The 26,807-nt window shown below is 44.7% G+C and overlaps 2 protein-coding genes across 11 annotated transcripts; one reads left to right on the forward strand and one right to left on the reverse strand.

Moving 5' to 3' along the window:
- Positions 1-4,683: 4,683 nt before the first annotated feature.
- LOC124177489 (E3 ubiquitin-protein ligase RNF13-like) lies at positions 4,684-13,334 on the reverse strand. Of its 8 annotated transcripts, XM_046559887.1 has the most exons (9): positions 13,081-13,334; positions 11,349-11,694; positions 10,479-10,671; positions 10,133-10,341; positions 9,747-9,930; positions 9,485-9,643; positions 9,153-9,359; positions 8,788-9,042; positions 4,684-5,055 (listed from the first exon to the last, which is right to left on the reverse strand). In XM_046559887.1, exons 2-8 carry the CDS (start codon positions 11,523-11,525, stop codon positions 8,813-8,815), a joined length of 1,359 nt encoding a protein of 452 aa, XP_046415843.1. In that variant the 5' UTR covers positions 11,526-11,694; positions 13,081-13,334; the 3' UTR covers positions 4,684-5,055; positions 8,788-8,812. The 8 variants fall into 8 exon arrangements, with proteins under 8 accessions (XP_046415843.1, XP_046415837.1, XP_046415838.1 ...); XM_046559881.1 differs by lacking the exon at positions 4,684-5,055 and having other exon boundaries at positions 8,699-9,042; XM_046559882.1 differs by lacking the exon at positions 4,684-5,055 and having other exon boundaries at positions 8,699-9,042; positions 13,200-13,326.
- LOC124177490 (cyclin-dependent kinase 4-like) lies at positions 13,266-26,785 on the forward strand. 3 transcript variants are annotated; one of them, XM_046559891.1, is made up of 5 exons: positions 13,266-13,389; positions 23,762-24,407; positions 24,533-24,865; positions 25,048-25,208; positions 25,677-26,785. In XM_046559891.1, exons 2-5 carry the CDS (start codon positions 23,784-23,786, stop codon positions 25,894-25,896), a joined length of 1,338 nt encoding a protein of 445 aa, XP_046415847.1. In that variant the 5' UTR covers positions 13,266-13,389; positions 23,762-23,783; the 3' UTR covers positions 25,897-26,785. The 3 variants fall into 3 exon arrangements, with proteins under 3 accessions (XP_046415847.1, XP_046415846.1, XP_046415848.1); XM_046559890.1 differs by lacking the exon at positions 13,266-13,389 and adding an exon at positions 16,694-16,792; XM_046559892.1 differs by lacking the exon at positions 13,266-13,389 and adding an exon at positions 17,595-17,701.
- Positions 26,786-26,807: the final 22 nt, after the last annotated feature.

Genomic DNA, 26,807 nt, shown 5'->3' on the forward strand with positions numbered 1-26,807 from the left:
GGAGTCAACGGGAACTTTGGCGTCTCGGCGACGACACCCCTTCGCAACCACCGGTAAGAATGAGGTGGTGGTCCTGTAGGTTCCCAGGTGACGTAGGCGAAGGCCTCGAGTTCGGCCGAGGTAACGATGACCGTGACGACGACGATGCTTGGGCGTCGATGACGGTGAAGTGTGTAGCAATGATGTGGAAAGATGAGCAACGAGTGCGTCGTGATGCGGTCGCGTGCGCCGGGCTGCAAGGGGCCCTGCATCGCGGCCACGACGACCCGGGCCCTCCGGTCGGTGCCCGCGGTGTACCGCTGAAGGTGCTCTTTGCCCCTCTTTTCCGATGCGGGGACGGCGGTATGCCCACGGCACCGGTAGACAGAGGTGATACTGGAAATGAAGATGAATCCGATTCCAAGGCCAAACCCGCCGACGAGGGCAGAAGTAACGATGCGTACGATGACGACAGCGGCAATGCAGGGGCAATAGGTTGGTGGGCGAAATCCAAACGAAAGGGTTCTGCACTTTGCACCCACTTCCAACTCGTGAACCTCCTCCCCCTGCCGGCGGCAAACCTTCGAGCGAGGGAGCAAGGAACCAGGTCCACGAGGCAGGGTAATCCCCGTCGCTCCCACTGCCGCGTGCGGATAGTGACGGCGAAACCTTTTCTTTTGTGTTTCGACCGGCCGAAAGGCCCGCTAACTGTCGCGAGTCTTTGGGTCCGGTGCAGCCTGCTGATAATAAATTCGACCCCGGCGAGAAAGAACGACCCCCGTCGGTGAGCCCAGGCGCTACTTCTCCCAACTGCGTGGCCACGTGGTCTAGCGATGCCTCCTCGCTTCGTTGTCTTACTAGCGGATCGCGGCGGCTCTCGCCTGCAGTTTCCGTTAGAAGCTTCAGCCCCGCTTGATCGTCTCCTGGGCCGGCGAGCCCTGGAGGGGCCTGGACGACCCGGGGCGGGGCCCTTAGAAGTTCCCCTGGGCCAGAATCTTCCCCGCGGTCGTTGATCGCTGATACCGATACCGACGACGCGGCCGGATCGAGGAGAGGGTGACTCTCCTCGGTAAGATATACCCAGGGCGCCGTCCGCGGGACGTTTCTTCTTTGAGTCCGAAATTCCCCCGTGCCAAGAGCCCGCGGAACCCCTCTTCTTCTCCCGCACCTCGGCTGACCTCGAGCTTATCCTCACGGTTAACCAGATGGTACGCTCCTTGCAGGACAGTGGCAAGACTCCGCCGTTCATGCTGCATTCTGGCACCGCGCTGAATCTACGCTCTTTCGCCTCCACCTCCTCCTCCTCCGCCTCCACCTTCGACCGCCGACCTCCCCCTGCAGCCCTGATCCTTGCGCCTGCACCAATCTTCCGACGATACCTCGTTGAACTCGGCGACAGACTCTTGAAAACGCTGTACGTGCGACCCCAGGACACACCCCGGGACAACGTGTTTCTCCGCCACCTCCACCTCACCCACCGCCCTCACCCCTTCCACCCGCTCCTTGTCCCACTCGTGCTCCTCCTTCTTCTTCTTCGCCTCCTCCTCCTCCTCCTCCTCCTCCTGCTCCTCCTCCTCCTCCTCCTCCTCCTCCTCCTCCTCCTCCTCCTCCTCCTCCTCCTCCTCCTCCTCCTCCTCCTCCTCCTCCTCCTCCTCCTCCTCCTCCTCCTCCTCCTCCTCCTCCTTCTTCTCCGCTCCCTCCGCCTGTCCCTCGCGGAGAATATCACTCGAGGTTCCGCCGCTCTCAAATCATCTTAACCATCCTCCTCCCTTGTCTCATATCCTTCTCCCATGCACGCACTGCCCGTATGCACTTGTAACCCGTACGCCTATACACTATACGTCGGATCTACCTGCGTGTGATTCCCCCATCTCTATCTATGTGACTACCTCGATACCCCTCTCCCAGTCTCCCACTCTCCCTCCCCCCTCTCTCTCTCTCTCTCTCTCTCTCTCTCTATCTCTCCCTATCTCTATCTTCCTCCCCTGCCCACCCACCCCCACCCCACCTTATTCTCTCTACGCGTGTAAAGATGTATATATTTTTTTAACTATAGCATAAGAATATATCTAATACTATTGTATTATTAGATACATATAATACAGGTATTTTCCTCCTTGGCGGTTACAGAGAATACGTGTGTCTCCCTCAGGCGACGAGTTGATGCGTTCGTTCCACGCGCAATCGGTTCCACTAGCAATTTAGAGTAATAACACTCTATCTTTGCCACCGACGGTTAATTTCGGGGTTAATAGAAGTGGAAAAGCGGTGCAACTTTTAAAACGGTTTTTATCTCGATGAAAAACTCGGGAGAAATCCACAGCACTCGATTTTTCCCTCCGCGCTCGCGTTTCACGACGCTGCATCACTTTCCGCGCATCGTTCTATATACATATATAACATAATTAATTTGCGGAGAGTCTCGAATTTATACCCGTTCTTCAGGGAATCGCAATTTCCTATTCACAGTGTCGCACCGTATATGTACCCGGAAGAAGCAGAGCAACGCCCTCGGCGTACGAGTTTTATCCCTGTATCAGGACGCGGCTGAAACACTTGTTTCACTCACTGCACAATATATTCGCGCACACACACTTTACAATCCCGAGAGTCGTTATTTCCGACAAGAATTGTACAAGTAGGTATAATACGTTCCGCACACCCCGAAAAATTCGTAACGAATTACCGATCGCCTCCGGTGCAGAAGATCAGCGCCCACTTATTTCCGTACACGGAGCACCCCAAAACTCGGCAACGAACCTACAAATTATACGACCGCGGTATCCAGGACGATGATTGTGATAACGATGATATGAATAACGACGGAGACGGTAGAAATAATAGCACGGCTGTACGAGTATTACGACAATTTCGCTGACGCTTACAGCGGTGAAGTAAGATTTGTATACGCGTCGCGTAGAACCGTGGACGTATAGTAAGTGTAAATGTTTCCACGAAAGGGGCGGTGAACGGGAAAACACAAAATAACGATAAATCGGGACACTTGTATCAATGTCACTGATTCGTCCGTTCGTGCGTTGGGGGATGGAGCTAAGCTGGTCGCTAGAAACGAAAAGAATTATATAGGTATGTTAACACTGCGTACGAGGCACGGGCACAGGGAATTACGAATACTGGAAATCACGCACCCACGCACAGGTTCGATCAACGGCTAAACACTTGGCCACAGAGGGATAGTCCTAGACGTATAGCAGTACGGGGAGCAGTGAGAAGCCAGGAGAAGCTGGTCTTATTCCACGCTCACGATAAGAAAGGGCCGAACGGACAGAATCCCCCGCGTTACGTCTCGTAAGGAACGCGCGCGACCGATCGACGCGCTAGGCACCAAAGACGCGCGATCACCCGAGATACGCGGGTATCCTCTATCTCGTCCCTTTTTAACCGTCAGTAGTCTGGCGTCGGGAAGTCCGCCATCTTACTTTTGCCGCTCCCCGCCCGGGTAACCCGACACAGCACCCACTGCCCCCGCAAACCCCCCGCCGCGGCGACCTACCGTTCCTCGACCTACCCCTCGCCAATCCCTTCTGCGCCTGCCCCCACCCCCCTGCCGCGCCACACCCCTCCTCAGCCCTCCGCAACTACACGACGCGCATTATGGATTCCTACTCGATCGAGACTCGAATCGTTTGGCGGCAATGCGCGCGCCGAATGCTCCGTCAAACCGCTGTAGCCTCTCCATCCGTTTTTACGTGAGATTACGGGAAGGAGGACCTCGGTGTCCCTGTATCGGTACAACCGATCCTCGGACCGCCAATTTTATGACCCAATATTAAGGCCCAGCGTTGCGTGTCCAGTGAGAATTGTCCGACGGAGATACTTCGGCTTTTCCGTGCCCCTACCGCCCCCTCCGAACAGGATCGTTCCTTCGTCGCGTCCCCACGCCGCGCCGCGGTGGTAACGTCAGGCGAATACCCGACCCTCCGGTTATCGCGTGTCATACGTGTGAAGTTGGCTGCAGAATCGCTCGCGAAAGGTGAACCATTTCAAACCCGTCCGCTGGACAAGGGATGACGACGGTGGCGTCGTCTCGCGGAAGCCCCCTTCTCTGCCACCCAACGTCGCCCCTCGCACGCCCTAGGCGCGAACCGCAAGGAAGATCGCTGGGTGACGCGCGCGCAGTCAACGCGCCACCCGAGGGAAATTTTCTCCAATCGATTATTCCCGACCGACTGCGGTGGCAGTCGAGTCACGCGGCGTCGACGACGACGCTGATACCCCCGACACCCCCCGACACCGCCGTGTAGCCCGTCTGGGCGGGACGACGTCCGATGCCTACCGACCACTGCCGACGCTCATGACATTGGTGTCGAGCGATCGTGCAACGACACTTGCTTGGAATTTCGACGGGTCCAGAAAAAAAACCGCGCAATCAGAGGTGACCTTACGGGGAGAATTCTCCGTCGGAGATGACCAGGATTCACGAATTTTCTCACTCTAGAGCTTTGGGTAACTAACAATAAGTTTTATGAATTCGGGTACACATCCCTTGTCTGACGCGGTTTCACCCTACAAGTATTAATAGTCCACAGCTTATACACCTCGGGAGAAGTCGCTATATTCTTCAAGCACTTGCGACGCTGTGTGACCTACGCATATAGCGGAAGATGTGTAATGTGTGTATATACACAAGTTCACGATTGGATCCCTGACTGAAAGCACTGGGTTTGGTTTGTTAGACGGAAAGAATACCTCACCGTGTTTTATTGATGACGGTCTTGTTGCTATTTAGTAAAATTGCAATCGCGTTGTAGAAATGTGATTGTTCTACTATTTTTCACATTAGGTATAATTATTCATTTCAAGTTACAGATTTTTCGAATTTTGGAAATTTAATTTCTCATCGATAACTTTTCTGTACATCCGCGGTACTCATAGTTCGATCACCCTAATTATACAAATGTATACAGTACGTTAGCAATTATTAGCAAACCACCCAGAGGTATACAAAGCGAAGTGGATTCTGACAGATTCAAGTCCGCCCCTGTAGTCTGCTTTGCAGATGAAATGCAGACGACATCGGTTGCCTTGAATCGGTTGGCATTCATCTCGGTTTCTCTACAAGAATTAAAAGTGGCTGTTCAAGCGTAGAATTCGGGAATAGGCACGGGTCTATATCTTACAATTAGTAGGACTAAAACTAAGTATGTCGGTTTGTCTGAGATTAGAAGGACGACAAATTATATCGTCCTGCGAGTAAAAGAAAGTTTTGGATAACTGATATATTTGTAAATCCGAAGTTCTTTGCAATAAGAGAACGATGCCTGCCTTCGATGGTGATTGAAGACAGATCGGTAGAACATAGTTGGGGGCTTGAAGCGACTACGTAAACTGCGTCATATGAAAACGGTAATGATATATTTTTATCCTTTATACCGCACTTGCAACGAACTGTATACTTATATGGATGTTCGAAAACAATAAATAACGCTCATGTAGTGATACAGATTGTTATAACGACGCCCATGGACGTGACGCTGCTCGGCAATTTTTCGCCGACAGGCAATATAAGTCAACGTCTTGCGAAGTCACGGGGTAAACTAGAGCGAGACGTGGTGAGTGTTGCAGCCGGAGTATTAGAGTTTAGTTTAAAGGGAGGGTTGGAGTTGGGTCGGGCTGGAGCAGCATTGTATCATCACGTGCAGCCACTTGGCTGGTAAACGCAAGTGACGTTGCGCTCTCCTTTCGATTCCGCCCCGGTTTTCAGCACGTTGGGACTACCGAGTCTTTCCAGGAGCCGGAACCCTGGATCCCGGTGCAGTTACGCCGCCTTCACACACATGTGCACGCATATACTAACATAGCTCTCAGTTACCTGCCGAAAATTTGATGACGAGTTTGAGCAAGAAGTTTCCAATTGTATCATTCGGCGTACCGCATTTACCGTTGTTACAGTTAAAAACGGATACAAGGCAAAAAAATCCCAATTCTGATACAACTAATGAAAATCGAAATATCAAAATGAGGGTAATAATCTGGGCATATGCCAACAAGGATATCCACGTAGAGTTCAATCAATTTTACGAACGGAAATATTATCGTCTTGTTAGATATTTCGGTGTGATTTTCGGTGTGATGCACCCGTGATTCGGATGTTTGTCAGAGTTTCAATGCTGATACCATGATATTTTTCAGACAAATCATCGAAATACCGAACAGCCCCCTAGTATCCACCTACAATTTAGACTACTGTTAGTATTATACCCTCCAGTCGCTCTGTCCGAAGATGACATCGATCATTCGAACCGGCAATACGTTGATAAATGTTTAGATCCCATATGATGTTCATCATCGCGTTTACCCGGTTTTCTAGTAGGTAATTGAGGAATATGCTTTTCTCAACTAACATTCATGCCAATATACCTATAATAATCTCACTATATAACGCATACGACAAATCTAAATGTTGTCCCTACCCGACCACCGACACTCCGCACCGCAATGCGATACTGATGTTTATTTAAGCGACCGTTACTTTTCTTACAACACCAACAATAACATGAAACAAATCGGGGGAAATTTCGCGTGGTGCAACGTGACCGACAGTGGCCGTGACAAGCAAGTGCTACTACTCCATAACGACGAACAGCGTTTTAATGAAACGTTCAGTATTATATGTAATACCGCGATTACGTAATTATAAACTGATATGAACATATTGAAAATTATTAACCTAGTGCAGCTTTAGTAGAAGGGTTAATATACATATTGGGGTGGTCGTGAATAAAGTAATTATCAATTTTTGTTGCCCCCATGAATAGAAATATCTCCAATGAATTTTTTTTTGATTTGGCTGAACCCCTAGGCGTATGTTTCAATCCTAATCGGAACTAATGCCTCGAGCCTTTCGAATTTACCCATTTGAATAATACAGGATTTTCAGCATTCTGCGGCCAATTTTCATGGCCCTGAAATCTACAAAATTCGAATTGAACATCTACGCTGAGTAATGAAAATTTCATCAAGTTTTACATTTTTTGATACAACACATCGACGATAAACTGAAATTAGTCGCCAAGTGCCAAAAATCCTGTTGCTCAGGTAGGAGAATTCGAAGGTTTTAAGGCAGAATTTAGAATTGAGAATGAAGCCTGGGATTTCAGTTGTATTTTTAAAAATCTTTTTTGAAGTATCTCAGCCCATACGAGCGACAAAATTCGAGAATTACCATATCAAAACCACCCTTAATATAGGTATATATTTCAGCAAATCATGTTGACCTGTAGAGAAAGTTCTCATACTATTAATAGTAGCAGTGGTAGCAATAGTGGTAAGAGTGATATTATTACTAATAAAATTGATAATAATAATGACAATAATAATAATAATAATATAAATTAATTGAAAAACAGTAACAACAGCAATAAGAGTGCAATTGCGTTTTAATAATAACTTGATAATTGAGTTAAAATTAACTTTTAAATTACACAAAATAATCGTCTCAAAGGCTCTCAAACTGTACTGGCTATTTACAGCCTTTTTCACCCTACCTCTTCCATTTTAATTTTCCAAACTAGCGATCGATATAAACCCAATGACTGTTGCACTGATGCAATACAACCAATAACACACAATTAAAATAAAATAAAGCCGAACCATTCCATGCCAAGTAAGACTGCGCACGTTTGATGCACACTTTCAAAGTACTCCTTCATTATACGCCAAGGTCCGTTTGAAGAGAAACTAACGATAAGCAGATGATGCATGAAAAAAAAAAAGACAACCATCGGAAGTAACCTTCGTCAATCCTCTGTGCGCCCCACTGCGCCCTCGTTCGCTTCGTGAAATATATTAATCAATGTTCATTGTTTCGTAACTACTAATTACGCATGATTTCTTACTAACAGGCCCTAGCTGCAGCGCAAGTTCATTCAACCGAGACAACTTTTGCGAGCTTGACGTTATTCGCATTGTGCTTGTACTTTTATTTTGCAATTCTATGTCTTGCGTTGGAAGCAAAATTCATATGTCTTATCCTTGGTCTTCGCAGATTGTTCTTTAGTATTTCACGGTACTCTAAGTTCTGAGACAGTGATGATGGGTCACTTTAAAATTAATTTTCACAAATAACTTTCAACATAAACGATACAGTTCCCGGGTTAGAAAATTTTCATACAAAATATCCTAGGCTCTGTGTTAGAAAGATATTAAAAATTAATGGAACGGCTAGAGTACTCAATAGCATGTCTTTTGCATTCTATTCCATTTATTTCGTTTCAAATAGACGAAACTATCGATCGGAAAATACACAGACTAATTATATATTAATCCACAGGTAAGAACTGATGAATTGAAACGTTCAAAATCCATTTTTGGATCAGCGAAAAATATTGCAATGACGCAGATACGTAGACGAGAAAAACTATTTGGCGTGAACGTTTGGACTGCCAAAAATCAGGCAAGACATAGTTGATGAAAAATTATTGAGAACTATAAGATTCCCCAGACTTTAAACTGAGCCTTTGTGTTTACATCTCTAGAAAGACAGGACAGCTCTGCCCTGCAAAGAATCGTCAACGTTCTTGAACCCTATTAGAAAATACCTACCAAATTTTAATATTCCTTCTATTTTCCACTGACTTAAAAAGTACCAGAAAACCCCAAGTGATTGTTCGCAGCCAAGGTTTAACATCAATATGTTATATTGAAACCGGAAGAATTTGAAGAAAAACTTTATACAAAATGACCAAAATCGAAATATTCCAAGGAACTCCAGTTTATTTATTCATTATATAGTTATATTTTATTTGCTTACCTCTTTTTCTATTCTTTTCTTTTTTTTTGCCTTACCTTTAATCGAAACAATAATTAATAACTACGCATGGTAATCATTCCTCTCATGCTCCTCCGAAAGAATTGTCGGTATGGGCAATGGATTTGTCGGTACCATTATCGGATGGCCCGAATTCGGTGCGACTGGGTTAACTAAAATTCTGGGATTTCTCACAGGCACAATTTGTATGACGGGATGGACATCTTGAGTGTCTAAATTTACTGTGTGGGGCTTCGTACTGCTTGCCGATCGTTCGAGCTCCGGTGGTTCGCCTGTGAAGTGAGTTCAAAATAAGAGTACGTTTCGAAAAAAAAAAAAGAATTTTTTTTTAAATCATAATAATCACCGCTAATTTAATAATACTACTGAATTCGAGTGTTACCATTTATACTATGGCTGTCCGAGACCACAAACAGTTTACTTCTGGAAGATTCACCATTGTTACCGTTCTCTCCGTCGTCAGCACTGACCAACTGCCTCTCAGAGTTCAAACTGCTGTTCGAACTATTCGACCCACTCCTGTTCAGATTTCGGGAGGCTCTTGTAAAAGGATTATCCCGTTGTGGCGTAAAGGTGCCACCTTGCGTACCTATGTATAAGATTTACGATGATTTCTTTCCAAAACTGTGAATTACTCATTGCATTGCTAATTTTGCTAATTACAGCATTCCTGCTTGTAGATTGAAACTAATCAGCATGTAGGTTGACTAATACCTTGATGCCCGTCGCGGATCAGTGGTGTAGAATCATCGACGTCCGTGTCACTTTCACTGTCGGTGACGCGTTCATCCGTCGCAAATACCTTACGCTTGCAAACTGGACAGACGCGTCTATTTTTCGTCAGCCACGGATCTATGCATTTCGTGTGATAAGCTGTCCAAGGGAACGAGAAAAATAGAGGTCAGCGTAGCAGTGATAAGCTTGGTACACGCTGCTAGTCATAGAAATTAGTTTTGACTTTTCATATCCATCTCACCGTGGGCGCATGGTAAGACCCTCAGTTTTTCACCTTCGGCATAATCTTCCAAACAAATGGCACACGTCTCGTACGGATCTCCCTTAGTATACTTGTGGGTGGGGATTTTCTTCAAGCTTGAATTAGGTAGCCTGTGCCTGCGTTGCCGTCTTCTGTCCTTGATGCATTTAATTACCTGCACAATCATTGGCAAAAGTTTTGCAACAGCTTCAGCCACTCAAGCGACATATTGACTATTTATTGCTTCTGATCGATAACCCAATGGTACTATCAATGAAATCTAATTCATTTCTAATCTATTATTCACAGCGCTTATTCAATCCAACTGTGATCAGCTATCGAAAGTACGCACAGTAATTGAAAGAGTTGTAGTAAAAATGTCTTACCATAAATATGACCATGACTAGAAAACATATTCCGACGACAATGGCAAAGGGTAGCAAAAGGCGGGTGTTGATGTTAAAAGGTAAATCATCATTAATCAGGATGAAGTACTGATCGTACAGATATTCGCTTCGAAGATAAGCGCCGGTATCCTCGCCAACAAATACAGAGGGAATCCCAATGCCGCTTGGATTTTTCGCTGACATCTGTTCTGAAATATCAAACAATCTCACTCACATCAAACTCAAGGTTAGCTTTGGTGTCAAGATTCAGAAATAAATGAAACATTGCACAGCACCGGTACCACGTCGTACCCTATGATCAGAGTTAATAGTTGAATATACTTACCAATTTCGTTGCTACCTATGTTGTGTATGATCGCTGCATCATAATTAGCAGCTTGTGCCATACGGATTTTTTCTTCAAAGGTACAATTATAACGGGCTATCAATACAATCCACTTTCCATCATAATTTGGAATATTTGGTGGCTCGGCAATTGGATTGCAGGCTGTTGGCGGGTCTGCATACACAACCATTCCCTGATGATGAAGAAAAAAATGTTTGCAATTAATGACCTACAGTATATGCCTAGTCATAACTTTTGGTATCACACTTGCAAATTCCACGTCAACATACTGATCCAAACGCATTGAAAATAATGCAGAAACAAGAATGAGATTTGAAAAAAGAATGAATAATATTTATTGCTGAACGATAACAAAGTGTTGGTTAAATCCGAGTTGATTGAATTTTGATTAGAGTTTTGAATACAATGTAACCACTTTCGAATACATCATTTACCACAGTTAATGGTTTTAGAAACTTATATTTCTCTTCACTTTTCCAATGTTATCGGTACATATACCGACAGTCGACATTCAAAACAGCATCAACTATACGTCATGCAAAGAATAGCGACGGCAAGTGCGATTTCAAAACGAAATGGCACTTTAAAGGTGAAAAGTTGTCACAGATTCTTAATCCTTTATGGAAAATACTCATCGTGTCTCAAACTGCAAATACAGAGAAAACTTTGAACCCTGACATATCAGAGATTATTGTTTTCTTGTTTTTACTTTTTCTTTTTACTGCTAATATCTTTCTCTCTATGCTATGTTTGATAAGATAAAGCAAGTTTGAAAATATTGTGAGTGAAGGAGTGATATAGGAAAATCGAATATTTGTATATTCTCAATATTATATACTGCGATATTACCTTTATTCCTTCTACCGGTATGAGGCCACCAAATCTTGCCGGAGCATCACGAAATTCAGTTATCTGATGCTTAGCTGTCGTTGAAAACACTAGGATATCGGCACCAGCATATGCGACGCATATCGTTAATATGGCAAGCCATAATTGAACTCTGTGGCTAAGGCAACAGCGAGGCATTCTGGCAAAAGTTCAGTGCGCAAACAGTTTCATCTAATTCGAGATATTCACCTATTTTACTCCATGAGCATATCACAGACATTAATCATCACTGCGGTTCTCTAATGAGTACGTGTCCAGGAAAATTCGGGTGTCATTTTCACCACGAAGAAACACACCGAATGTGAGCCTTGAAAAATAATGCGGTACTAAATTATGATTATAAAATAGACATTTATTTCAATTTCGTATGTCATACACGTGTTTCATTAAGGTCTGCACATGATTACTGTCGATCGTACAAGTTGAATATTAGTTGTTTGAAATATTGATTGTTTGGAAATGGAAAAAATGCAGCTAGTGGAAGTAAAGAAACTTGGTCCCCTGCCTAAAATACCATATTTATACACTCCGACTCTTGATTGTAATTCGGACTCATTCCCTTCCATAGTCAAATAGTAGTCCTGCATTGTAATTAAGGGCATGTCTATTCACACGCATCTGCAATCTTTACTGAGCAACAGCTACCGCCAGCGTAGTTCATTTCGCGTGTGAGCGTTTTCGTTATGGATAATGACGCAATATAATAATTTACAAAAACTCTAGCAATTGTATGATAAAGACTAAAGTTATTGGAAACACAATCGAAAATCCTGAACGCTTAACATCTGGTGTGTTTAATGTGTCTGTTGTAGACTTCAGCAAAGTCACTGAGGCGTGCAAATAGTCATGTCATGAAATACTTCGGTCGGTTTTTCAGTACATATTTACTAAAATACCAGCCAACAGAAAGATAATCCATTTAATCCAGCGATTCGACGATGAAACAAAGCTAACGAAAAACAAATAGTTCTTAAAAAAGTACAATTACTATCTTTTTTTCTTATTTTTCGTTGAAAAGGATTGGGTTCAAGGTATCTTCAAAGATGTTAAGACGTGAACTCCGTGGTGCAAACGCTATCATCAGATTGAGGTATTGTCCAAATATATTGTTGTTTGGTTGGAGGGGGTAAGTGGGGGGGGGGGGCATTCTGCTATGAATATACCTGTTTCTGATGCGCAGTTAAGAAGAGTCGTACATATAGACGGATAAATACTGCTAAAATCTTGTAACAAAGCACGAGAGTGAAAGAACAACGGTACGCCACCTGATAAACAAAGTCGACGTAGACGGCAAAGGACAGGTCGCGGCACGCGAACGTCGTCTTAAGCCCGCCGACTCGCGCAAGGACACATTTGTTAATGGAACGCAGAGCGGCCCGAGGATTTAGGTTATCGTTGACAGATCGTAATATTTTGAACGCGCCCGCGACGAGCTATTTGTCAATAATTATAAATACCAATATGTTATCAGCTGACCGTCTCCGCGCCGATCCCTTCAGCTTTAGAAAACGAAACGTCAGATTCACACATGCATGGGTGCATACATGTGTATGCAATCCGCGTATATGTGTCGGTTTATGCGTATGCATGCACGTATTTTATGTATGTACCTACATCCGTACGCAGAGGGAGTTCGAAGTGTGATATCCACGCTACGCAAAAGATTTGCCATTGTTCGGTAGGACGATCTTACCATGTGAGAACGAGCCTTCGATCACGTTTAGCTGATTCGCATCTGGTTAACTGATTAATATGCCCGATTGCCTAATTGTACCGAATGTTTACATTATTCCAAGTGAATATTCCACACACCATTAATTTGTCCAATGTTGTGTTGTTGTTTTTTTTTTTATTCTTCTATTTTTGCAGCAGCAGCAGCAGCAATTCACTCGTAATTTGCACTGTGACGAATCGCGTTCATCGCTATTTGTTAACGCTGACAAGCCAAGAGCCAACCACCGCACTCGCTACTCAACTGCCTCGAGTGAGCCGAGCATGCCGGGTAATTATGGTATCTCTCTTTTCTTTTCTTCCTATCTTATGCGTTACAGAACACACGCCAGCCGATTGACAGCTAGCACAGCTATGTTGTGACGATGACAATCACTTCAGGAGGTGGCGCCGCCACATTCTCTCAATCGATATTTCCCAAAGCCTTCTTACCGATCGCGGTCAGACAGGCGCTTTCGCTTATGAAACTAGAGACATGGCTATTTTTCTGTGTCATAAAACAAGTTTTTACTAACCGCAAAGACAGTAAAACTAGTAGACTATTATGGGTCGGAATTTTGATAATTCCAGTCGATACGGGAGCCAAGTTCATTTTCTCAGTATGACAAATATATATAATATCGCAGTGATTCGTACAGGGGTATAGGATATACATAGAGAACATTTGAGTATGTGGCAATGGATGAGTCTGAAAATGGCACGATTCAATCAATTTCTTTTTTCGATCCGAAATGATCTGGTCTTGTCGTAATTGATTATTCGTGTGTCGGTTAAAAGATATAATTGGTACCTGATAATTTACCGGCAAGGTTTTGTTTCATCACCCTCGTGTCTAATACCATCTCTTGTGTAACTATTTTCGATTCATTCCATGCTTTCCACTATTTTGCATTTCTCTGACCAAATAATAGAAAAACCTAATAGAGCAAAAACCCGAGCAAAAACCTGTCTTCAGTCTAGTTTGGCAGGTTTCGGCACTCGAAGTATTCGGAGACCCAGTCCAACCTCATTTCACGATCAACACTCTAAATGTGCTCTTTTCCTAATTCTGTCTACATGCATCACTTCGTGTCTTAATTCAAACGTTTCAAATTGTATCGCAGACCCAAAAGGCATAGATAGATGGATATAGATTTTTGTCAGCCGTGAGATTGGATCACCTCTAGCAATTACATATAAGGTATATGTATTATCAAAGAGAATATACTTAAATTGAACAAAGAAAGGCACGAGTCGATATTACAATAAACAATTGATAAATATCAGATCACAAAATCAGAAAAACCAGGTACTCGTATATAATATATACGACATTAAACCATAATAACATACCCGTTCGAAACTGCAATTAGAAAAAGAACCAAAAGCTAGATTATTACCAGACAGTAGAGAGCACCAGTGGTGTCAATGAATCACCCTATTGTTAGATTAGATTACTTCGAATAAAATCGATTTAGAAAAAGATAAATATTGGACATCAGCCAATCACGTAGAATGTAACAAAGAAGTTGCATACAGAAAATTTTAACTATTATAAACTAGGGGGAAAGTGGGAGAGAAAGAGACAGAGACAGGGGACGAAATGATTGTTCATTTATGTGAACGAGAACGGTTTGGTCGAATAGATACTGGTTTTAAAATTTAGCCGTAAGTATACATAAGATAATGAATTACTACACCTAGCGCCCTTAGAGCCAATTCTGATAGGTATAGCGCGCATGGCATCTGTAAAGAATTTACTCGTACTGTACGTACCAGGGCTAGTCGTTGTGTAAGATACGCGACGCAAAAATTGTTACCAAGTCATTTTTCTTTTGCCTTCTAGTTTGAAAAATTGTACTTCATTTCGAGTTCGATCTCACAATGTAACCGATATACATCGACTTGTCTTTTCTGCTCGGCTAACTTCTCTGAAACAGTTACTGTGTTGCATCGTGTGGAATCAAGTCGCATTCTGTACTTGTCATAAGAGGAAAAAATTTTAATCTCCGAAAGCTCCCCGCAGTACATAGGTATGTTATACATATACGATATACATATATCGCACAGTATGTATACCGAAGCATATCGTCGCAGGAAATGTTCCCACAGAAAATGCTACTGTGTTATATTACACGGACGCGCGATAACAGATCGCAGTAATAGAATTCCCCTATCGCCGCTCCGTGCAGAGCGAGCACGCGTTTACACTCAACGAGGTTGATTTTGTCGGTGACAGTTTAAAGTCATCAACCAACTGGATGGTGAAAACACGTCGTCCTGTGGCATAATTAACCTCGCGGAGTATACGTCTGTCTCTACGCCTATTCAAGAACCTCCGAGCTATCGTAACTCCAAAAATTCTTACCGCGAGTAAAACTTGTTCGAAAAATGTTACTTCTAGCTTATATGCGTTTGAAGCGAAGGTATTTAAAAAAGACGATACGCAGGTGAACAGAGCATCGTTTCCCTATAGCGCTGACCTCAATCATTTACGCCCTTGAACCGTGGCTTTCGGTTACATTTTAAAATTCAAACAGAAGTTTCCAACTTGAAGCGGCGATGCCCAGCTGCTTGGTGCAGACTAAGTAGAACCTAAAAATTTAGCGAGCAATGACCCGGGTCATCGAAACCCACAACTGATGTAAGAAGTCCGCGCGGAGCTCACAGACCTCAAGGAATCCGAAGATCCCGCGAAAATGTGATTCGCGGGGACGAGCGACTTGTTTGCATTCCCGGATGATCGCTTCAGAGTCAAGCATGTCGGGCAAAACCGGGGCAAGAACCGGAGGAAGTAGGAAATGAAATAGCGAAATTAAGGCTACTTGGATACACCGCGTACATACGTATCCTTCTGAAAGGTGGAAGAGGAAGATGAAACGGGCGACCGGAAGCGGGAGAGAGAGAGAGAGAGAGAGAGAGAGATAGAGGAGGGAGAAGGTAAGGGCACAATGTGGTTGATGAGCGAGCGGTTCAAAGTCTTTTAGAGGGCTGTGACCTTGTTAGTTGTCGGTTGAGTCTTGGGCGACAGAAATATCTCGGCGTAGTTTCCCGATCCCCTCCATGCACAGCGCCCGAGAGGGACCCTCAAGGGCCCCGAGAAAGTGCACTCCTGGGCAAAGCGCCTCCTTGCCTGGGAGTTGGGACTGGCGTGCATCGAGAAGCATTCCATTCATGTTTGAGGCACACTCGGCCTGCCGCTCGCTTTCAGCCTCCGCCTTCCTACAGCCTTCTGTTAGCTTCGGTCCGAGACCCCGGGTTGTTGTCGGGTAAGTCGGGTGAGCCACGCTACGCCGCTACTCGCAGTACGTCCCCGTGTCCTCAGGAGGCAGTGGCAGAGAGGAGAGGACGAAAGGGATTCGTCACCGGGTAAACCTTCGCTCGGAGCTGACGTTAAAAATATTTCCCTTAAAACTCTGTTGTATATTCACAGTGCGGAAAGTACGGTGCTCCCGTGGAGTTTTCAACCGCGATACGAAACTCTCGCCTGTTCCCCGGCGATATCTACCGCGGTTCACCTCTCCCCGGCTGCATCCCACTGCTGCGAGACAACACCGAAACTCGAGTGATACTGTGGTGGGTGATTGTGAACCGAAGAGACAGTCTAGCTAGGGCAGTCAGCCACTCGGGCTTTCGTTTGTACTCCTCTCGTTTCCGGCCGCACGTGCTCGCGGGGATTCACCGGCTTATCGTAGGTAAGTAGACTGGTTATATTATTACTATACCGTGAATGCGTCGACACGTGGTGACGACAGGGGCAGGCGGAGGAGGAGAAGGAGCAGATGACGGGGGAGACGAAACGCGCTTCATTCGTACGGTCTGTACGCTCGTTCCGTAATACGAGGACGCGTAGGTATGCACACGTACGTACGTACAAGACCCCGTGAGATCGGGGGCATAACTGCGGGGCCGGCCGACCACCCGGTGACCGTCTTGCGCAGCCGGCCCAAACGGTTCATCCTGAACGGTGTCGGTCATTGCATCGCAGTGTTCTCGCGTAGACAGCCGTTACGCTACTCGCATCGTCCCGAACGAGGACGTTCTCGAGGTGGTTCTTCCGTCCTGGCTCCGCGCTGCGTCGCGTCGCGTCGCCTATAAGCCTCGGGTTGGGTCGCGCCGCGTTCCTTCGAACCACGCCGCCCGTGAGAACTAGTCGGCGCGTCACCGGCGCCGCCTGCAACGGACACGCCGTATACCCATACCCATACCCACCTATACCTACGTATTTGCCTTCTCAAATGAAACGAACGAACCCTCGAACCTCGACCGTTTAACTAGTTATCGTTTACGAATTGATAATCCGTTCGGGAGATAACGATAAAAAAGTTTATTCGTTGCCGGAGGAGTTCGACGATAACCTGAACGTGTATTATATGTATGTACACACGTTGTACACATGCCCAGGACACCTCTCCACCCGGCATCGTATTATTATTACTCAATAACGCAGCTATTACCGTTCGGGGCGCGATAATGCAACAAAACGGTGGTTCCGTACTACCTCGAGTCAGGTCCGCGCATCGAGTCAGCGTAATTGCAATGGGTCGGATGAATACGGTTTGGCTGCAACTGCGGGCACTTAATTGCGGATGGACTTGTCTCGGGTAAATAGCGTTATTTGAAAAAGAAGTATATATATATATAATGTATGCGTGTACACATTACGTTCCGAAGCTAAACGCCTGGCAGCTACACATTGTGACCATATACACGGTACGTGTGTAAACCTGTAATGTGTCTACCCAGCTCTGTATCCCGTATCTTATACGAGTACATACGCACGTGCGCACATATCCACTTCAATTCTCGATCACCGATACTAAATAGTTTCGTGTAAACATTACGGCTTGGTACTTCGTGTCGTTACGAACGTGATTCTACCAATTTCTCATTTTTTATACTTCACGCATACTTTCTCGGAATCGGCAATATTATCACAATTGCGGTAGTTGTGCAATTATTGTTCGTTTCGCGGTTATATCCCGCACACCGCACGGATTTCCCCGCTAACGGCGTTTGACCCAAGCACCGCATACCGAAGTCTGTTAAAGGGGTGCCCTGGTCGATTTCAACGTTGACGGATATATCGCCAAATATCGAAGCTTACGTACTTCCAACGCAAAAAGTACTTGACAGCCCTATTCTATACATAATTCTGAACAAAGAAACACTGCGATGCATTTTCATTTGCCGTAGAAATAAAGAAATGGCACGGATTCTACGAAGTCGCAAAGGTGAATTCGTTTTTTTTTTTTTTTAATTTCTACGTCAAATGAAAATGCATTGCAGTTATGCAGTGAAAATTTCTGTTCAGAATTGTGTGTAGAATGAGGCTGTTAAGCCCCTTTTTGCGTTCGAGAGATGTGCGCTTTGCTATTTGGAGATATATAATACGTACGTCAACGTCGTAATCGACCATGGCACCCTGTTAAACATTTTCCTGATCTTGTATTTTACTTCTCGCTCCTTCGCAGGTCGTCGGTTTCCTTCAAATATTTTCCCACACTTTTCCTCTTACCTGGAGTGGTAAAAACAGCTGCTCCTTCTGAGAACTGGTAGGTGGCAAGACCAGAGATAACGCTAACTGCAGATATGCTGGACGAATTTCGGCATTTGGATTTTTTTTTTATCTTACCTACGGAACTTCCATGTTTCCTGTTTAGCATGAACAATTATTATACATCGTGCCTAGATCGCCTAGATTGTTAATCATAAGCGTTACCGATCGAGTTAAACGTTACAAAAAAATTTCTGTACGTCACGCAATTATCGTTGTACCGTTAAAATTGATTAACTACAATGTATCTGTTCTGTTTGTATCGACCGCCTGCACCAAGCTCGACGGTAATGACAAATTCTCTCGGCCACATTTACCACGTTTAATACACACTATACGTACGTATTTTAAAAACCTGCAAGGATTCCAATTTCTCTTGCATATCCTTGTACCATATAGCCAAGGTTCTTCCGCTCTTATTGTTAGATGATTTGGACGTGATAACTATAGTCGCGATCACACGTGGATTAGTTTAGTATATGTATTTTTTAACCGACTGAACAGCCACGTATGATAATTGATAGTCGAGGAGGTGGAATTACATACGCAATTCCTGGAAACAGCCCTATCCCACTTCCGACTGCGAATACAAATGCTCACGTGTGTACCTTTGCACGTGCATGTATTAATTAATACACGGTCGTATGCACTATGCCTATACCTGAATAAATCTATCAAGGTTCTCGCTGGAATGTAACTAACACCACATCAGCGCTGCGCAATTGCAAAAGTCTTCTGGAGATATAGGTTTTACTGTTTACCGATATTCGAGGGGGTCCGCGACGCTACCGTGCGAGCCTTTAATCATGCCGTTAGCTTTCAGAGTATTCGCATAGCATTCTAGTGTAAGAAAACTTGGCGATGAAAACTCGAGGAAAATATCCCTAGCGCGAAAATGGACGTTGAGTAATGAAGAAAAATGTTACTGCCAAAGTATGCAAATTACAGGTGAAAGAAATGCACCGCACGATGATGTAATAATACCTATATCTACACTGTATCTACTCTGTTTGGGTAACCAATACTATGTAGAATAAATCACTTGGTCTGTGTTTTGCCGTTGACAGAAAAATCTTTTTGTATTCCACTGTAAAATGCTACTTAAGTACGTGCCCGTGCTGGTTAGATCTACGCAGACTTTAGTTGTATAACATACCTTCCTCGTGTTCCTAATTGAGCGTAATACAGAGTTTGTATAAATATGTGCGACAGTGCGGTGCGAAGTGTCAACGTAAAGGCCAAGTCTCGATTCAATCATAAATTCAAAGCGTATTTTACACGTTCTTTTGCTGCCAGTTTCTTGCTCTGATTGGGCTGGTCCGACATCAAGCCCCAAGACAAGACACGGAAGCTTAGGTTGAACTTTTCAGAGTAAAATCTCCCTCGCCGGTAAAAATTTAATAGTTTATAAACAAAGTCTGGATTTCTTGTCGCCAGAAGTGCAGGGTTGCAACAACATGTCGAAAAAGAGTGGAAATATCGGGACCGAATAAAAAAATTACCACCAGCCCACTGGTGTTGAAAGTTCAAACTAAGAAGAGGGATGTATCAGATCAGATGATTGTTTTTCTTAAATTATATGAATTTTAACAATAAAACAAGCAAAAAAAAAAACTCCGTACAGCCGTTACGTCTTCGTTGTTACTTTCGCGCAGTTTTCTCTGTCTTCATATTTTTCCAAATGGACAAAAGCGATCAGCTGCTATCCCGTTCTTCTTACGCCATATTGCTACGACACGCCCCTATTTTCAATCGCGCTATCAGTACGTCGAGGAGCAAGCCTGCTCCTCATATGCAATAGTAATTAAATTGAAAGCGAATGATAGACTGAGTAACGAATAGTACAGTTGTGCGTGGTATGCGTACACTGCGTACAGGTCTTTTTTCCTCCGCTCGTACAACTTGCCACGAACGGGGATGAGAAAAAAAAAACTGAATGCCCGTGATAAGAACGTTTAGTTTATTATTTCCTCCCGATTAAGATTTTCTGGCGTTCGGTCACATTTCCTTTCTCCTCACTTGAACTTTGTTTACTTTTTCTTTGCGTCTTTTACATTCTGATTTCTTTACCATTTACCTTTGCAACGTGTATACAGTAAAAGTCGTCAAAGATGATGGTATGGGTTCTTCCTCCCATCCACACACACACACACACACACACACACACACACACACAGGTATAGCTTGGTAGGCCTGTATTCTGTTTACAAGGCGCAGGACAAGTTACAAGGAGCGAAGGTGAGAATTAAATTTGTAACCAAAACAATTGTATAATATATGGCCGAATGGTGACCCGCCGTTAAGAGTGACGCGGCTGGTATCCTTAGCTTATTGTTAGCATTAAAAATCACAAATACCTATAATCCTCGAATCCTCGTAATTTTACAACTGTAACACTTTAACGGTCATCCCGCAGACGGTTGGTCAATGCCTCAACCGAATAGGCAAACTACCTATACTACCCACCGTTGCGTATTGTACATACCTACATGTACGTGTTGCCTGTATACATTAATGCCGGCTGTTGTTAGTCAATGAGGTTCTCAACCGCAGCTGCGTCGCACAGTGGTAAAATCATGCAATGTTTTGCTATGGTCGCAATTGCTGCTTCATGATTTTATAGACACTACACAATGTATTGGCACTTACCCTATCGGGGTATAGCCAAGAAGGAAAAATAAAAAGAAGAAAACGCATACGCGGTTGCATATATAGATCAGTAACGAGGAGTACGTAAGATTCATTCGACTTATTTCTTGGAACGCACTTTCATTACGTTCCATTTGCGGTATGACTGCCGCTGTAACTGCGCTATCACGAGCATGCAAAGGCTATGTATAATTACAGAGGAAATATTATTCCTTGAAGCGGGCCCCTCAAATCGCTCGAGTACGAGTTGTCTTTTTGTTCTGCACTAATCGCTGCAGCAGGATCGCCACTTTCCTGAGGCGAGCTGCCCGCTTCGACACGTATTACCTGTGCATATGTGCGTGCGCGCGCGCGCGCGCGTGTGTGTGTGTGTGTGTTCGTGCGTGCGTGCATATGGTACGTGGCGCTCTTCACTCGCGTATCTCTACCACTATTTTCATTAAACCGTCGTCTAGTTGGCACCTCACCCGACACACACATACATATCCTGTATCTGTACACATCGTTCTATACGAATATCCTTTACGATCTTCCAAACCAACAATGAGAATTGCGTTCATCCCCTTTCGTTTATATTTTTCCCTCCTTTTTGCTCGTACCACCTATTCTAATCCTAGTATTCAATTGAACTGAACGTTAATATAACCCATTGTTTCTCTTTCGATATCCTTGCATGGCACTCTCTCTCTCTTTCTCTCTCTCTCTCTCTCTCTCTCTCTCTCTCTCGTTCTTTCTCGCGCGCGCACATCTCCCGCATCTGATCCCACAGGCAAGCATGCGTGCCTGATTAATATATATATGTATATATATACTTGCACTCGATATATAATAAATAGATACTACTTGTACATACATGCACCCGTTCGCTCACTGCCGTTTTTACTTTTGGCATTCTGACTCAACAACTGACACCAAATCATTCTTCCTGTACGTGCAGTTTGCTTTCCGTTGAATTATTCTCAGGTCATATGTGAAATATAATTTTCTGAACAGGTTCATTAGGAACTTGAGTATACGAAACAGTGCAATTACTGCGTTCCGTTTTTCTATCCATATAATGTAATGCACAAACCTAACTCATGCTACTTATTTTATTTTTCTGTTCATCACGTTTCTCGTTTCGATAAACCAGGCACACGTGCGTGAGAAGTTATAAATATGAATTTACACTGTACATATACATATACCTCTGAAGCTATTACGCGGATTATCTCAAAAACGTTTGTACTTATTCTGTTACTTCCTGGTAGGGCCATGTACAGCGCGAGTTTTCAATGGCTCTGAAAGTGTAAGGAAGTACGGGTATTCGGGTGTATGAAAACTCATGGTAGTTAAATTACCGGCAGGTGTTATGGCGGCAATGCAGATGTCACAGGGCCGGAGAAACCGAGTCTTCCGAACCACTATAGGGTGCACTCTCTCTCAATAGGGCCGCAACAGTATAGGTACAAGAGGGGAAGCGATTTTCTAGGAATCGGAAGACCCCCACGACGTATCTTCGCACGAGCGTCGCGTCAAGAAAACATCGCTACTCTCTCATATTAGGACGAGCTTCTCATGCACGCGCGTATATATTGTTTACGTCGGTTAGACTGCAATTTCATTTTATTTTAGCCTGGAAAAATACTCGTGTGTCAATATTGTATTAACACATCAGTTTTTTTTTTTTTTTTTTTATACACAATTATTCATGTAATTGTTTTACATGAAAGATTGTGTGCTCAAATGGGAATAAGTTTGTTCATGTGGTAATAGAAATGACAGAACCATTGCAGTTTCTGCGCGAACCTATTGAACTCTGGAGATCTCTGCTTCAAAGATAAACTTGAGCCGGGCGGGAGTAGGGGACAGCAGCCTGGTACGAAAGCGGAGAAGCGGAGAAGCGGCCCTAATGAGAGAGCGGACTGCATTATTACCTATACATGTAATGTACCTTTGATCCGATAAGTGGCGTGTACATGATAGACCGCGTGTATTATACATATCTAATTCACGATATTGCACAGGAAAATAGAAACAAGGTAAGAAGAAGCGGTGAGATAACAATAATATAACATTGCAGCCTCGTCAGCGTGCGCGCATATATGTATAGGAATAGCTATACTTATATACATATAACGGGACAACTAATAGAACCGCGTGGAGGGAACCTCTCGTAGTATGCCGGGGCCCATGGATATGTTGTAGAAACTCGTATGTCCTTCGTTTGGGCTGACAGTAGCAGACGCTAATGTTTCACGTAGCGAGGCTTTAACCGTGGTTACTCTCCGCATTGTCTGCTGCTGCGGCTCCGCGTCCCTTGGCCCTTTCAAATCCACGCAGTGTATAATGGAGTTGAAGAGTCTACGTGCCACCTCCCGTTCAAAGTCATATACCGAATGAAGTTGTGACTACGGTTTCGGCCTGCGAACCCCCATTGTCTCAGCAATACGGTAACGCTCGATCTATCTCGACGCAGGTAGAACCGAGGGGATGTCGTGATGGCAGAGAGGTCCCGGCGGCCGAGCTCCGAGCTCGGATCAGACCCGGCTTCATCACCGCCGCCAGCCAAGAAGCCCAGGACGACCTCCGGGGACTACGGAGAGTCCGGTGAATCCTCGGTGGAACCCAAATCACTCGGGGAACCGGGAACAACAACCCCGCCGCCGGTCACTTCGAGCGTCGGCAGCGAGCACACCGAGCCTCGAGGAGCCGATCAGGCGGGAGGCCAGCCAGACGAACGGCCCTCGGCTCCGTCCCCAGTTCCCGGCCCTTCGGGCATAACGGACGCGGAGGGAGACGTGATCGTCGTTCCTCTGCCACCCTTGTCTCTCTTGCCTAAATCGGGCAGCGGGGAGACGAGCGCCGGGCAGCTGGAGCCCGGCATCGCCGGAGCTTTCACGGTGCAGGCATCGCTGATGGGAGAGTCAACCCACTACCAGGAATTGTCCCTTATCGGGAACGGGGCCTACGGGACCGTCTACAAGGCGAAGGACCCCGCGAGCGGGCAGGTTGTCGCTCTGAAAAAGGTCCGCGTCCCGATCACCGACGATGGCCTACCGACCTCGACGCTGCGGGAAATTGCCGCCCTCAAGCAGCTCGACCAATTCGAGCACCCGCACATTGTAAGCATTTTTTTTGTCACGTTAAACTCTTAGCTCCTTTTTCTCTTCCTAATTATCATCATCCTTCTTTACTCGTTACACCTATGTCAATTCAGTATCAGTATATGTGCTCCAACTCGTTTCAGGTAAAACTTTTGGATGTCTGTCAGGGCCTGTCGACAGAGGACGAGCGATCGGAAACGGTGAACCGAGGCTTAACGTTGTGGCTCGTATTCGAACACGTCGAACGAGATCTCGCCTCGTTCATGGCATGCTGCCCTCCGCCCGGTATTCCGGGTAACAAGATCAAGCAAATGTCCAGGGAAATACTCCTCGGCGTCGACTTCCTTCATAGTCACAGGATCGTTCATCGTGACCTCAAGCCTCAGAATTTGCTCGTCACGAGTCAAGGGAGAATCAAAATAGCTGACTTTGGTCTGGCCAAGATTTATGACTTCGAAATGCGGCTCACTTCCGTGGTAATTACTTACAACTATAGCGGAGATTACCGCAATTGTGCCGATATCCCTTACACGTCCGTTCGATCTTCTTTTTCTTCACTGTACGTTTCATATAGTTGACAACTTTTGTAACAATTTTCTACTGTTCGCGTATTCAACGAAATTCGGAGTAGTTGGAGTGTGTTTTATGGTGATTTCAGGTCGTAACGCTGTGGTATCGGTCGCCGGAAGTACTTTTGGGATGCGCGTACGCGACTCCGGTGGACATTTGGTCAGTTGGGTGCATCCTGGCCGAACTCAGCAGACTTGAACCACTTTTTCCAGGAACGAGCGAAGGCGATCAGCTAGACAGAATATTTCAGTAAGTTGCGTCGAAATAGCACGGTGTTATAAATGGTATAGATATATGTATACATACATAGGTATATCGCGAACGGTTGTTCTGATGTCTCAGGTGTAAATTTTACGACTCGTGTTTGTTCATCCGCACGTCAGAACATTTCTTAGTGTTATACGATATTGTAACGATAATTAATCGCCTATAAATCATGTCTTGCTTGAAGAAAAGTGGAAGGAAAGATATGTAGCTCGAATATTTAGTCCCGAAAACCTGCGGCCACCGCTAAACAGTTTACAGCGTTCCGAATACTCCAAATCATAAAATGACCGACTATGCCTTATTAATCGACGCTATGAAAGATTTATAATACTAAACTTGTTGACCTGCTTCGCTTCCGTTTAACGCTAATTTGAGCGAGTAAGAGTAATGTGAAGAAATTTTTGGTCCTCACAATCCAACTACATGACGGCAGTTTTCATTTATCCGCAGAGTGATTGGCACACCGTCGCAGCAAGAATGGCCGGAGGACGTCTCTTTGGGTTGGACAGCGTTTCCGCACCGACAACCTGTTCCTCTCAGATCTGTAATTCCGGATCTACCCGATCCTGGTTTGGACTTGATACAAAAAATTCTCAAGTTCAACCAGCGTAGTCGTTTGACTGCCGCACAAGCGCTCAATCATCGATACTTCACGGCAGAGAGTTCTTGATGATACGCGGTAAAAGGCTCGGTCATTCTCTCCACCGAAATTGGCCAAGATGTGAACGGGTTCTTTACACCGGGGGAAAAGATTGTTTGGATCGACAACGGCATCTCTGTGGGCGGCAAAAAAAATATTCTATTTGAGGTATTGAAATTTTTCTTGGGTCGACAAAATATTTTTTTCCGGCAACAAACGTTTAGCTGCCTCGAGTGATACATTTTCTTCGTTGCGGCAAAGTAACTATCGTTGATCCAATTAATCCTTTCTCACCGTGTAACTATAGCTTAACTCTCATAGCATAGAACAATAGCCTCATAAGAAAGTTATTATCATTCCAAGGGCACGGAAGCGTAGAGAAATTATTACGGACACCATAATATACAATAAGTAGTATCTGTGAAATGTAGATTCTATTATCGAATATCAAGTATCCAGGTTGAAACGGGTCTTGACCAGTGATTCGCAATTTTACGCGTCGTAGAACGCTCAATTTTTATCTCCGATATTTCATTTGACATGATAGACATGTTGGTTAGTATTGTTTACTGTTTAGAGTAGCCTGTGAAGAAATTTGGAGGCTCGAGTAGGTTCGTACTTTTCGATCCTTGTGTTTTTTCCTTTCCCATTGAATTCTTTTCAGTTTTGCTATCGTCTTCTTAATTTAGAAAATATACGTGTAATACGCGAGTATTTAAGAGAAACTGCGCTGAAGAGAAAAACGTTATAGATACCACTTAAATATTTGTTCATCGCGGCTGGCGCTTGGTAATGCGTTGAAAGAAACACTTGTTTGTAGTGTAGAACCCGTTTTAAGGTTGGCGCCTCGAGTTTGTCGTCTCATGCGACGAATCCTGGAAAGATCCAATTTGCTCCCGATTTGCGCCTATAAATCTACGCAACGCTTTATTCGCCTGGTC

The sequence above is a fragment of the Neodiprion fabricii genome, chromosome 3 (genome assembly GCF_021155785.1).
Source record: "Neodiprion fabricii isolate iyNeoFabr1 chromosome 3, iyNeoFabr1.1, whole genome shotgun sequence".
Lineage (NCBI taxonomy): Eukaryota > Metazoa > Arthropoda > Insecta > Hymenoptera > Diprionidae > Neodiprion > Neodiprion fabricii.